At 46.8% G+C, this 13,894-nt stretch overlaps 1 protein-coding gene across 1 annotated transcript in view; it reads right to left on the reverse strand.

The window, feature by feature from the left end:
- Positions 1–8,556: 8,556 nt before the first annotated feature.
- Positions 8,557–13,894, reverse strand: part of VAV2 (vav guanine nucleotide exchange factor 2) — a 310,317-nt gene continuing 304,979 nt past the window's right edge. The window contains exons 28-30 of the mRNA XM_077836255.1: positions 12,869–12,955; positions 10,308–10,462; positions 8,557–8,601 (exon numbers count right to left, since the gene is read on the reverse strand). Of these exons, the coding sequence (XP_077692381.1) occupies positions 8,557–8,601; positions 10,308–10,462; positions 12,869–12,955 (287 nt within the window). The remainder of the gene's footprint in view (positions 8,602–10,307; positions 10,463–12,868; positions 12,956–13,894) is intronic.

Raw genomic sequence — 13,894 nt, forward strand, 5'->3', positions numbered from 1 at the left:
ATGTAACACCTTGTGGCTAATGCACAAATGAATCAGTTAATCATGTTGCAAAATCACAGCTCACGATGAACAAGGTGCACGAAGCTGGAAACACACGGCAATTTTATCGCCGCCAGAACTTGGCATCAAGACTGCACATGACTCCTGCCTCTCTGTCCCTGTGCATTGTGCCAGCCTGATTTTAAGCATTTTAGGAAGGTGCTACTGCATGAGTGCCTATCTCAATTACAGCCAGCTTAACAGTCTCCCCTGTCAACCAACGGGCTTGGTTGAGGAGACTTGGGTTCTGCAGTCCAGGCCTTGGGCAAGTCACAGCCCTGCTCTGTGCCTCAGTTTCCCCATCTCTAAAATGTGGATCATGATTGCCACATTGTATTGTGCTTTAAGATCTCTGGCTAAGAGCTTAGTGCTGTAGGAGCGATGATTGAGCTAGGCTAAGTAAGGAACTCTGGCTCTCTCATTTGGGAGAAGCCTACAATGCAATGATGTTGCAAAGATTTCCAGTGCCTCGTACGACTGAGCTGTGCAGAGGCAGAAATGGTTCTGCTTGCGCTTATGGTCGGCCTGTGTTGCTCGCATGGGTACACTGTGCATTAGAGACTTGCCTGCCAAGACTTTCAGAGGAGAGGGGAGGCGGCTGCATGCTGGTCTCTGACTGGCTCAGAGAGGCAGTGGAGGGCGGGTTAGAGGCATAGCAAAGGAGGCAGGGACATGCTTAGTCAGCAGCTGTGGTGGTGCGGGAGCAGCCCTGCTGGCTGCTGTGACAACTTTGCTGCAGACTCTGTCTCCACATGGGACCCGGTGTCTGTTGATCACAGGCTGATTAAAGAAAAGGAGGACTTGTGGCACCTTAGAGACTAACCAATTTATTTGAGCATGAGCTTTCGTGAGCTACAGCTCACTTCATCGGATGCAGGCAGTGGACAGACTAACACGGCTGCTACTCTGAGGGCTGATTAAAGGAGCAGCAGAGACAAAACCAGCTGAATCTGTTTGCTTATTATAAGAGGCATCATTTCCAGCAGCAAGGGCTCCTTTTAGCTGCGTTAATAAATCAGAAGTGTCAGCAGTCCCCATTTCAAAGAAGGAGCTGCCAGCATGTGTCTACTTATAACCATCCTGGTGAATACCCAGGCAGTGTCCAAGGTTTATTGTTATTTGCCTCTGCACTGATCAAGGTGTGCGAAAAACTATTTCTCCCCTTGGTTTCATGCTTCCTCCCATACGCCTGAAACTCCCAGCGAATCAGATTTCTGCCCTTCTCCCCATTCAAATTGCAATCTGAAACGCACTTTCCTGAGAAGCCCAGAGATACTGACCCATGGCACTAAAACCATTGCCAGCCAGCCCTTTACATTTACCCCCCCTGCCCATTCTCTCAAACAGAGCCATTCAGGTCAGCCTCTGCGCATCACTGGCATCTCAGAGTGCTTCCTGGGAGCTGAAGGATTCTGTCTTTTTCTTCCCTGCCACTGAGCAGCCACCTTGGGGAATAAGGGGATTGGTGCCAGAAGTCTAAGAACAAGAGTCCCGTTGTGGGAAAGGCTGGGTGGAGAGGTAGGTTGTGCATTGATCCGTGTATGCAGTGAGCTTAGTAACAATTCTTACTCCTCCTGGCAGCAAGTTCCATGGCCTGGGTCTGGTGCCGGAGAAGAATTCCACTAGTAAGTTTGAGGATCTGGCAAGGACCCAGAGTTCTCAGGAGTGAGCCATGGGGATAGCTTCTCCTTGTCAAGTGATGGGGCAGACTCCGATTCTCTGCCTCTCCCAGGGCATTGCGTGTCTGGCCTTGGTCGTCCATCTACAGCACTGGCGTTGTTGGGAGTCTAGATTCAGCTCAGGGTTATGGCAGACTCTGATGGCAGAATGAAAGGGTCAAGGCCCCATGTGATAGAAACTCTCTGGGAAGGTTCACAGATGTCCTGTACTGCCCATAAAAAAAGGGTTACAATGGCTGGGGAGGAGGTTTGGCTAGGGCTGCTGGGATGATCCCCATAGGAATCACATTTAAAGCAACCTCAACAGCTATTGAGGAGCAACTTTCGTAGTCAGCTCCGAAACTTTGCTGAGAAAGAAAGTGAAATGTCCCCAACATACATTCTGCGGCCACTAGCAAGTTAGTTAAAAGCTATTGTTGAAAAGTCAAAGAGAATAGGGGAAAGCAGCAGGGATACTGCGGTACAGATCCATTTAATAAATATTTTATTATTAATTCAATTATATGGCTCTTCACAGTGAAATTTTGGGTCCCCCTTCTGTGGTGAAATAGGCCCATCCTGTAGAAAAGCCTCTGGCGTAGCTTTTAAGCGGCTTCATGATTTTTACAGCTATCGAGAATGCTGCTGGATCCAGTGTATGACTTTCCGTGGTAACTGAAGACCACGCAGAACTGTGACCCATCTCACAGAAACCTGTATCGTAGCTCTGTGCATAAAAGCCCATCAAGGCAAAAAACGCAGTACTCTTGGCCTGATGGACGGACTGCTTAGCAGAGTCTCAACATTGCAAAAATTCTAAGTGAGCGTCCTACCAATGTGCCCGTATTTTTTATTTGCCCAGACAATGGAAACAGCTGACAGGTGGGCAAGAAGGAAATGGTTCCCTATACAAAGTGCAGCAGGCTTTAAAAAAAAAAAATCAATCGGTTGTTTCATTGGAAACCATGAGTATTCAACAACCTGTAATAGGAAGGATTTAAAAAAAAAGGGGGAGGCGGGTTGGGAAGCGCTATGAACTCAGGTTCCAGGGTATAAGCAGCCAAGCTCAAATTAGTAGGTCAGGAATAAACTTCTCTCTGGGCAGATTATCTCATAGCTGCCTGGAGCAGGGTTCTTGCATCTTCTGAAGCAGCTGGTGCTGGCCACTGTTGGAGAAAGGAAACTGGACTAGATGGGCCAGGGGTCAGATCCACTTTGACAATACTTATCTTCCCAAAGCAAACATTTTGAAACAAGAAGTCCAACATGAAACCAACCCTCTTATGCAGAAAAGAATGTAGGTTTATTTGCAGTAAAAACCATGGTTTGGCAGGGAAAAAATCTATCAGCAAAATTACACTTTGTTTTTGTTGTGGGATTTACTTTGATGTACTGTAACTGAAAAAGATTGGGAAAACCTCATGCAAGAAGGGTTTCTAAGTAGCAGCTAAAGTTTCTATTCCAGCATTACAAGCTACTCCAAATGATTTCCAAATTCCGAGCTAGAAACTATTCCATAAACAAACTTTTTATCTTACATTCCCTCCACCCGCCCCCTCTATCTCAATTAGTGCAGTGCAAAGGAAAAAAAATCAAGGAATTTACATATTATTTTCCAACCTAGCCCATTACAATTTCGAATGTTTTGCAATGAACTAAAATATATATACAATTTTCTCGCCATCATAAAAAACATTTCCGCTTCTTATTCACAGATATATATCGTGGCAATTGGCTGAATAATTAATTACAAACAAGAAGAATCTTTTATAACAAGTTTCTTACAACAGTAAACACGAGAGAGAGGGAGAGAGAGATTTTCTGAGGAATTGTTCATTTTTGCTGAGAGTGAGGAGGGGGAGCCATTCCTGGTTACAGGCAGATACCATACAGTGTCTATTACATGGTTTGGTAACAGGCAAAGATAACTACACATGCTACATGAGAGAACGAATAAGGCTCCAGTGATATGGGGTGCATGCTTTTTTACAGGGGTTAACTGTCCACAGTCCCTCACAACATAACGTTTTTTAACAACAGAAATTTTAAACAACAGATTCAGCTAAGGCTTAAGTCTGAGGTATAAATGAACCATCTTTCCATATGAGGAGAGATTAATAAGACTGGGACTTTTCAGCTTGGAGAAGAGATGACTAAGGGGGGATATGATAGTGGTGTATAAAATCATGGCTAATGTGAAGAAAGTAAATAAGGAAGTGTTATTTACTCCTTCTCATAACACAAGAACTAGGGATCACCAAACAAAATTAATAGGCAGCAGGTTTAAAACAAACAAAGGGAAGTATTTCTTCTCACAACGCACAGTCAACCTGTGGAACTCCTTGCCAGGGGATGTTGTGAAGGCCAAGACTGTAACAAAGGGTTCAAAAAAAAAAGGTAAATTCATGGAGGATAGGTCCACCAATGGTTGTTAGCCAGGAAGAGCAGGGATACACGTAGCCTCTGTTTACCAGAAGCTGGGAATGGGCGAGAGGGTATGGATCACTTGATGATTACCTGTTCTGTTCATCCCCTCAGGGGCACCTGGCACATTGGCCACAGTCGGAAGACAGGATACTGGGCCAGATGGACCTTTGGTCTGACCCAGTATTGCTATTCTTATGTTCTTATCATGAATTTTCTTCTCTTTATCCATTTTTTGTTGGGTCTTCTGGACCCAAATTCTGCCCTCAAATGCTAGAGAAGGTCCTTTGGTCTACATTTTCAAAAGCAATTAGTAATTTTTGGGTGCCTAACTTGCGACATCTTAAAGACTTTTCTTCCCCCCAGAGAGCAGATACTCAGCAGTTATTGGAAATCAGGCCCCTTGAAGTCATCTCAAGATGGACAACCAAAATCATCAGTGAGCCTTGAGAAGCTTGGCCTATAGTATCGGATTCTCACATGGATGTGGGTGCCCAACTCCCAATTCCCTTTCAGTGGGAGCTAAGCCTGCAACTTCCCTTATGGCTTGTCTACATGGGGACACTCAGGAAAATTAATCTGAATTAACTAAGGGTGTGAATTTACATTGGATTAGTTACACTGCATTAAACCCTGATTTTAAAATCATTTAGAATTAAAGTGTCCTTAGCTGAATTCAAACTTAATTTCCAAAGTGAAGTAAACTGATCTGAATTAAGGCCACTTTACTTCTGAATAAGGGCATCCACAAAAGGATTTAATGCAGTTTATCTAATCCACTTTAAAAATTAATTCAAATTAGTTTTCCTGAGTGTCCCCATGTACACAAACCCTTAGTCTCCTTTTAGCTTCCTTCTCCAAAGCTCTGCCTCATTTCTTTTCAATACTGGCAGGCTGAGATGACAAAAGTCAAAAGGTACAGAGGTCATGGACAATCAAGAAGACTGAACTGAAATAGACAATAGCCTTTAACACAACCACAAGACATCTGACTGCTCTGTTCTTTCCAGCACTCTGCAGAGCAAAATGGGTAAGAGGAACTGCCCCTGGGTTGTGTGCAAATTGCAACGACCACCTGACCACAAGCATGTTTAGACACTGGCATTTGAGCAGTAGGCACCCGGTTTGGTCAGTCATCGTTTAATACGTGTACAGTTAAACTAAAATATTTTCTAATCAATATAGCGCAACGTGAATGTTTCACTGGTGGCTTTGGCACGAGGAAGAATGAGCAACCAGGTAGCTCACGCTGATTGAGACAGAACACAGGAAAACATAAAACCCCAACTTCAAAACAAGCAGCAAAATTATTCAGCTCGCACCTTGTCACTAAACAGCAATTTACCTTCAAAGGTCATTTGTTTTCCTTTTCACTCAGTGCACAGAATTCTCCTTTTGACTTTAGTATCCCAATCTGGCAGCAACAATCCCGCTATTATTCCACAGATTATACCTGGAGCATTTGCAGAACGCCTAGATATCGTTTCTTTATTTGTCCATCATAAGATGCGTGACTGCAGTTCTCTAAAGGCAAGAAGCCGTGGTCACTAAGGTTGGTGTCCATTATGCCAGTGCAAATCTAGAGTTCCTCTGGATTTACATCAGTGCAAATGAGAGCAGAATCTGGCCCAAAGCCCAGTAGCAAAGTCTCAAAGCGGTCAGGCTGCTGAAAAACATGAGAGATGGGAGCAACGACCCAAAAGTGCACTGAGGGCATGTCTACACTAGAAACTTAAATCGACCTATCTTAGGTGGTGTGGGGTGGAGGAGGGCTGAGAGCCCGGGATCTCGGCTCCACATGCAGCTCCCCGCTGGGAATGTGGCTGCCCAGTGGGAGCTGTGAATTTAACAAGCATGACAGCCAACAGCCGATATAAGTAATGCAGTGTCTACACAGACACTGTGTCACCCTAACTACACCGACATAAGCCCTAAGCCTCTCTGATGGACGTGGAGTTACGATGTGAGTATAGTCAGACACTTACATCGACGGCAGCAAGGCTGTAGTGCAGGGGCGGGCAAAATTTTTGGCCTGAGGGCCGCATTGGGTTTTGGAAATTGTATGGAGGGCTGGTTAGGGCCCGGCCCCCACCTCCTATCTGCCCCCCGCCCCGCGACTCCTGCCCCATCCAACCCCCCCTGTTCCCTGACCGCCCCCCGGGACCCCTGCCCCCTCCACGACCCCTGCTCCCTCTCCCCTGACTGCCCCCGGACTGCCGCCCCTAACTGCCCCCTGCTGCCCCATCCAACCCCTCCTCTCGTTCCTGACTGCCCACCCTAGGACCCCTGCCCCATCCAACCACCCCTTCTCCCTGACCGCCCCCGCACCCCTCGCCCCTAACTGCCCACCACCACCCCATTCAACCCCCCCTGCTCCCTGTCCCTGACTGTCCCCTGCAGCCCCATCCAACCCCACCTCCTTCCTGACTGCCCCCCAGGACCCCTGCCTCCATTCAAACCCCTGTTCTTGCCCCGACCCCTATCCACACCCCCGCCCTCTGACCACCATCCCGAACTCCCCTACCCTCTATCCAACCCCCCACCCACCCCGCTCCCTGCCCCCTTACCGTGCTGCCTGGAGCACCAGGGGCTGGCGCCGGGCCACGCCACCTCCGCCACCACCACCGTGCAGCCCAGAGCACCGGGTCAGGCCGGGCTCTGCAGCTCACTGCCCCAGGAGCTCCCAGCCCCACTGCCCAGAGCATTGCGCCGGTGGTGGAGCGAGGTGAGGCTGCGGGGGAGGGACAGCGGGGGAGGGGCCGGGGGCGAGCCTCCTGGGGCAGGAGCTCAGGGGCCGGGGAGGAGGGTCCCGTGGGCTGGATGTGGCCCGCGGGCCGTAGTTTGCCCACCTCTGCTGTAGTGTGTCCACCGACACAATTAGGCGGAGGTAAGCTGCCTTAGGTTGACCTAACTCTGTACCCTCATTTAAAGCAACGGGAGGAGAATTTCTGGGGCTTGAAAGTGGGGGAAGGGGGAGCTGTTCCTTGTGGTGGATGCATCATGTTTGTTTTAAATAGTGCACTTTGGAAGGAAATGCTACTCTGGTGAGCAAAGGGCAGCACCTGGCACTGGTCACTTGAAATTGACTCCATCGGACAATTCTGCCTATCCCATAAAATGGACACAATTTGGAAAGCAAGAGACCCAGGAGTACGTTATTCAGAACAGTGCAATGATGAAAAAGACACAGCGAGGGGGCAACACAGAATTCTTCCTCCTTGGCTCTGGGGGTGACAGGGGAGAACAGGTGGGAAGACTTGGTGCTGGTGGATGGGGCAATGAGACCCTTTTTCCACATATTTTTAGATAATGAGGGATTCAGCCTGCAGTCGTTACTCAGGTGAGGTCGATGAGGAGGTTGATGAGGCAGATGCATAGAATGGCTACAGGAACGGCCATTAGTCTGGCGAGGGCTTCTGCATTCTTGTTAAGCACAGGACAGGTACGCGGTGACTGGTGCACACGCTGGAGCAGACGATGCACATCTGGAGCTATTACCGTATGTGCCCCCCAGCACGTCAATGGCTTCCAAACACTCTTCCCAGGGAGGGCACATTCTGCAGCCCCCCAACGCCGCCAGACATACCGACACAGGTGGGGCCGTTCAGGCAAAGGGCTGTCCCTTCTGCCCTGGGTGAATCTAGTGGGACCAAAGCTAGCCCGAGAGAACGGACCCACGTTGCAAAATTGGAAGTCTCTCATGTCATCCAGGACTGGCTGTATCGAGAGTTTGACTTCACGCCCGTCTCTCTCTTTCAAAAACTCATTCCTACAACGGGGTATCTTACAGAGCTCACGGAGAGAGGCCTCCTCACCGCGCCTCTGCTCTGCTCCCCAAATCACCTCAGGAGGGCAGCAGAGTTGGGCTCTGCTGTCGAACACGCCGACTTGACAAGAAAAATCGTTATCCAGAGGGGTCCATTCAAGCAGCAGGGGGAGAGAGCAGGGTGGGGTGAGATCACCTCTTCTGTGACTCTGGGGCTGGCTTGCTCTTTCTCAGTAGAAATCTGAAATGCTCCCTCCACTTTCAGTCAGAGTGAGACTTTGGCCCCAGCCTCCCTTGAGCCCCAGGGTGGCTTTTGAAACACCCTCCATGAAATGGGTTTGGATGGCGGAGTTGTCCTGCTCAGGCAAGGCTGTTGAGCATGATCTTCCCAGGACACTCCTGCTGCTGTTACAGACAAATGTTACCTTATAGACTCTCTCTCTCTTACACAGAAGTAACACAACCCAGGACTGAGAGCCAGTGGCACCCCCTGACGCGCGCACACACTTTACAGAGGACTGATTGTAAAACAATTCACAATGGACTTGTTAATACTGGAGGATTTTTGATTGTGTTTCACTCAGAGCCCTGGGCGTTGGGACCACTCTGCACAATCTGCAGCGGCTTTTACTGGGCACTCGGCGATGTCGGCCAGAGATCCAGTCCTCCTTACGCTCCCTCCTCCTCCACGTAGGTCGAAGGAAACCAGCCAATCTGCAGCAGAAAAGGAACAATGAGCAGAACTCCTTGGGCATGGATATGCAAAGAGACCCACCCAAACTGAGCAGAGAGACATTTTCCTCATAGAATGGGCTCCATCATCCCACCATTTATGTTGCCCCAGAAGTCTGGTACTGTATCCATAGAGCTGACACATATACAATATCTTGCTCCCAGCTACGTGGGACTGAGACTTTAGTCTGGGTGGAAGAGCACTTGGTTCTCCAGCATGGTCCAATAATGAGAATATGGGACAGAGTCAGACTAGGCTCTAGTCCTGACTATGCTACTGATTCTGGCTGTATACAACCTGGGGCAAGTCATTTATCCACTGTGCCTCAGTTTCCCCCATTACTAAAAAAGGAATAACAAACCTCCCCGTCGGAGGGCTGCTATGTGGATTAACTCAATAGTGTCTGCAAAGTCTGACAGGAGGCACTGTAGAAAGACAGTGCATTATTGTGATCAGCATCATTAGACTGTGGAGTAATCTCCCTGGGGACACCAACCCTTGTACCCAGTACAATTGCTAATGTCTATGATTCTGAGCCATGGACTTTCAGAGCCATTCTTGTGTCAGTTCCCAGCATAAAGCCAAAAGGAGGATCAGATCCCGATGTCTGCTGTGTCTGTGAGACTGGCCCTCATGCCGTTCCCGGCCCCTGTGCTGCTCTAAATTTAAAAATCGCTGCCAGGTGCTGTGCTTTTGAAGGCTGGACTCGTGGGGATAATTTTACAGCATTGGCCAAAGACTACCTCTACCAGAAGGAGGAATGGCATGCTGCTAGATTGCATGGCAAAGGGAAGAAGGCCAGAGAAGTCCATTGCTTTCCCAGGCAGGAATCCAACTGCGGAGCTGCAACCCTGGTTTCTTGAAGTCTTTTCCATGTGTCCAGCCTTTAGCTGGTGCACAATTCTCTCTTACTAAAGGTGTGTAGAGAACATACGCTGCACCCATCCTAGCACAGGTAGACAGGAAGGAGAGACATGCCATAACCTTAGGGTACATACCTCACACAGCTCTCTACATGCCCAAGCCACGTCTCCCAGGGTCTACACTGCTCTTTTTACAAGGGTGGTGTCCCACTCCCTCCTTTCCTCCAGCAGGAAAGGCTCCAGCCGCAGGAAAAGGCTCTGGCAGGGGTAGGCAGCGGGGAAAGGCATCCAGCAGTGATGAGTCCCCCCCCGGCCAGAGCCTTTTTCTGCCACACATAGCTACACGCTGCAGTGTGGACGCAGCCTGCTTTTCACTGCAGCATGTACCTGTACATACAAGACACGCTGCCGACAGTGTAGACAAGGCCTAAGCTGAAACTGGGTTTCATACAGGGTTGTCCATAAGGCAGTGTGGTCTGGAGGAACAAGCACAAAACTGGGACTCGGGAAGTCCTGGGTTCTAATCTCACTGCTGTCACCTATTCATTTCAACACCTTTGTCAAGTCACTTTCCCTGTCTCGGTTTTCCCCATCTGTAAAATGGGGCTAATACTTACTCTTCCACCTCCTGAGTTTAAAAACAGGGGAAAGGCAAAGCTTCCCTCGCCCTCCTCCCTTTTTTTTTTAAAAATAAAATTAGATTTTAATTTGGAAAATTCTGACCCGCTCTATTAGCCAATCCACATCTAAACACACCTACTATTCTAAAAAGGCAAAGTAGCATTATTTAAATATAAAAGAACCCTCATCTTGCCATCACTTACTCTTCCATTTGTTTCTCCCTTCCACCATCCCTGGTCCCCGCCTATCCTGCTGTAGATTTTCACCACGTCGCCCTCTCGCAAAGAGAGCTCTCGCATGTCCCGTGCGGCGAAGTTGTAGCGTGCCACGGCCGTCCCTATGACTGGAGGCGTGACCACTGCAGGTGGACAAGGAAAGGGAATTAAATGTCTGCACTGTCGTGCGAGATCATCTGAAGCCTGGGAAAAGCTAGACTGTGTTCAACCTGGGTTTTTACCAGAGTCCTCATTTCCCTTGCAAGATCAGGGCAGAAAACAGCTCTGTGGACTAAGACAGTCAATTAGATATTGAGGTGGCTTTATTTTAATCCTTCAGCCATGTGTGAATTGGAATTGCATGGTTATATCAGATTTCCAAGGCTGGGTTTTCCATTATCAACATCTCATTGGTCTCATAATGGGTCTCAATCAGTTGCATCACCCCTCTAGTCATTGGATATAAAACTTTGAAGGACACCCAGGAAAGGGACTATCTACTGTGCATGCGTGCGTGTGTGTGTGTATATTATATATATATATAATCTCATTGTCAGGTGTTGCTACAGGTGACTGGGTCAAGGGGGAAGGGAGATAAAAGCAAAGGTTTTATAAAAATAAAGGGAACAAGAAAAATCTATTTCAAAGTTATCCCCATCTCTAGTTGTTGCTTTACTGCTCTGACATCTAATGGGTCACTTCATTTAAGGGAGATTCTACAAAGCAATTTATATTTAAACGACCTCTTTATTAGCTGTTGGGATTAGCCCCAATGGCAGATTCTCTCAATGGCACTGAGATAAGGAACCTGTAAATTGCAATACAAGGACTGACCACCTAGGGTGGTGTTTTGGGACAGCGCCCAAAATAGGTGCTTTGGTGAAAAGGCCCCTTTTTGGGACACAGTTTTTCAACAATATCCTAGCAAATGGGAATTTCTTCCTGATCCTAGCTCATAATCAGTTTGTAGACCGCACACTTCAGAGCACAACGTCAGCAGAACTGCAGATGCTATTCTTATTAACAGACATCGCTAACCCTTTTTTAGAAACTGTACTAATATAGTTAGTTCAGAAGGACCAGAAACTGGTCATCAATTTACAGCATGCAAGTGGCATTCCATTACTAACATCTTCCCCGGGATTAGGAATTGAACAGTACTCGATTGTAGCAAATGGTGGAGACCTCAGTTGTGTCAGGCCACGAAGAAGGGGGTTATCTCCTTTAGCACACAGGTTGCAAAGGCGATATGGAAAACGTACCACCTGCATTTTCTGCAGTATTGTCCTGCAGGTTATACAGACAGAGAGAGTCAGGGGGTTTAAATGATGGGAAGGGACATGGTTATAGCAGTGATCATGCTCTCAGAGTCACAGGCAAACAAAGGGGCAAAAAGGTGTTTAAGTTTACAAAAAAAATTTTTTTTGCTGCTGTTTGTTTCTATGAAACTGTCCTTTAGTCTTAAGGACTTTTCAGTTTCAAAACTGTTTACAATTTTAAATGTTTTGCAAACCGAGGTTAAACTGGGTTTGGAGGAGGAAGCTTTGCCCAGGTTTTCAGCGCTCAGGATGTAAGGAGATGCGGATGGCAACAGACAATTAACACATAGAAAATACATTTACTGCAGGGCTCATTTGGCCTAGTAAGAGTGCCAGGCTGGAGAACAGAGTGTGATAGATGAAAGCTTTGAACTCTTTCACCAGAAGCGTGCTCAGAGCTGATTTTTTGGTATCAATTTCATTCACTTGCAGGTTTCAGATTTCACAGGAAAGCTCTTGGGAGAAGGAATCTTTCTTTTAAAGTTATGTAACCAAGCATGGCAGGAATAAGACGTAATTTTCACTGTCCACGCTAATGAAAATGCAAAAAGTTAAAAGGCATAAACAGCGAGAAGCAATTGAGTTCTAAACGCCTTTTTCACTTCTGACCATTTAAGGTGTCGCTGGTACCACAGGAGAAGGAAGATGCTTGTTTGATGCACGTTGGAGTTGAATATAGTTCCAACATTTTATAGGGGATTCCATCACTTTTTGACATCATGGGCTCCTCCCAGCTGCCCTAATTATGACGCTACTGAGCATGCTCGGACATTAGAGCTCAAAAACGGCTGGAAATGAATGTTCTATTATTATAGCAAGGAAAACAACAGTCTTTAAAATGGTGTGATGCCAATGTTCCATTCTACGAGAGACACAGGAAACACGGGTCAAGCTTGAAGTATATCATGAGATCCCAACCCACTAGATTTAGATTTCTTTTTTCTGCCCCCATCCCTTTTCTCAATATTTAATTCACTGTGTTTTCCTATTTTGTTTCTTGCATTTTTCGGGTTACCAGATTCTGCCCCCAGCTGACAAACCCAAGGAGGGCCAATACCTTAGCTGGATTTTTTATATAGATGGGGAGGGACAGCAGGGGGTGGATCCCACTGCGGATGGCTTTCAAGCTGATACCGTTTGTGTCCTGTCAAAAAGCAGGCAGAGGCCCTGCTGCCCTAGGGATGGCCAGTAGATGGTGCTCTCTTCTCTAGAACCGAAGGGGCTATATACCTGACCAGAAAGGAGCGGAGGGATTCGGAGAAGAAAAGTTGAGGCCCTGAGGACTGAGAAAAGAAAAGTTGTAGGAAGCGCAGGAAGCTGCAAAGAGGTTAGAAACAGAGGCAGAAGAACAAGAATTAAAAAGGAAATTAAAAATCCATAGTGCAGAAGCAGGTTGCAAAGAAGAAAACCCTAAGCATGCAGCAGTTCTGGTTCAGGAGCCTCCGCTGTGGCTAAATTAAGGCAGGAAAAGCTCTCGGAGGACGTAGGATACATCTGCATAGTCAGACTACAATGGGCCAGATTCTCCTCCTGCTTACACGGGTGTAAATCAGGAGTGAGTCCATTGACGTCAGTGGGCCCAATTCTCCTCTTGCATTCGCTGGTGTAAATTGGGAGCAACTTGCCATTGAAGAAAAATGGACAGAGCCGGTTAAACAATTTTGGTTGGGGAAAAAAAAAAAAGTTTTTTTGATGGAAAATGCCTTTTTAACCCAAATGAAAACGTTCACGAGCAAAATTCATTTTTGGTTGAAATGTTTTGGTTTTCAAAGGCAAAAAGTGTTAAATAAAAAAAAAAAAAGTTAGTTTTTTGGGTAAAAATATCCACTCTTCCCCTCTTTTTTCGGGGGGGGGGGGAGTAAAAAAGCAAGAGAAAAACGTTTTTTTAATCACCAAAATGAAACTTAAAAAAAAAAAAAAAATTTTTGGAAAAAATGGAGAAATTTTTTTTCCCCAAGTCTTCAATCAAAAAATAAAATATTTCACAGGAATTTTCTATTGTAATTTAAAAGTTCATTTGTTTAGGAATTTTTCACACAGTATATTTACCATGTTTTTGACTAGGTCTAAAAAATCCTAGGGGTATCAACCGGCATAAGTGACACCAGAATCAGGGCCAGTAAAACTGACATATGGATGCTTGTACAGATAGAGAAGCGAAAACCTTGTGTGTCTCAGAGGTGAAGCAAGTTCTTCTCTTCATGCCGATTGGCTTCAGTCCTTTTATATTTATTTATTTAGAGCAAAGGACTTGAA

This window comes from Eretmochelys imbricata, chromosome 16 (assembly GCF_965152235.1).
Source record: "Eretmochelys imbricata isolate rEreImb1 chromosome 16, rEreImb1.hap1, whole genome shotgun sequence".
Classification (NCBI taxonomy): Eukaryota; Metazoa; Chordata; order Testudines; family Cheloniidae; genus Eretmochelys; species Eretmochelys imbricata.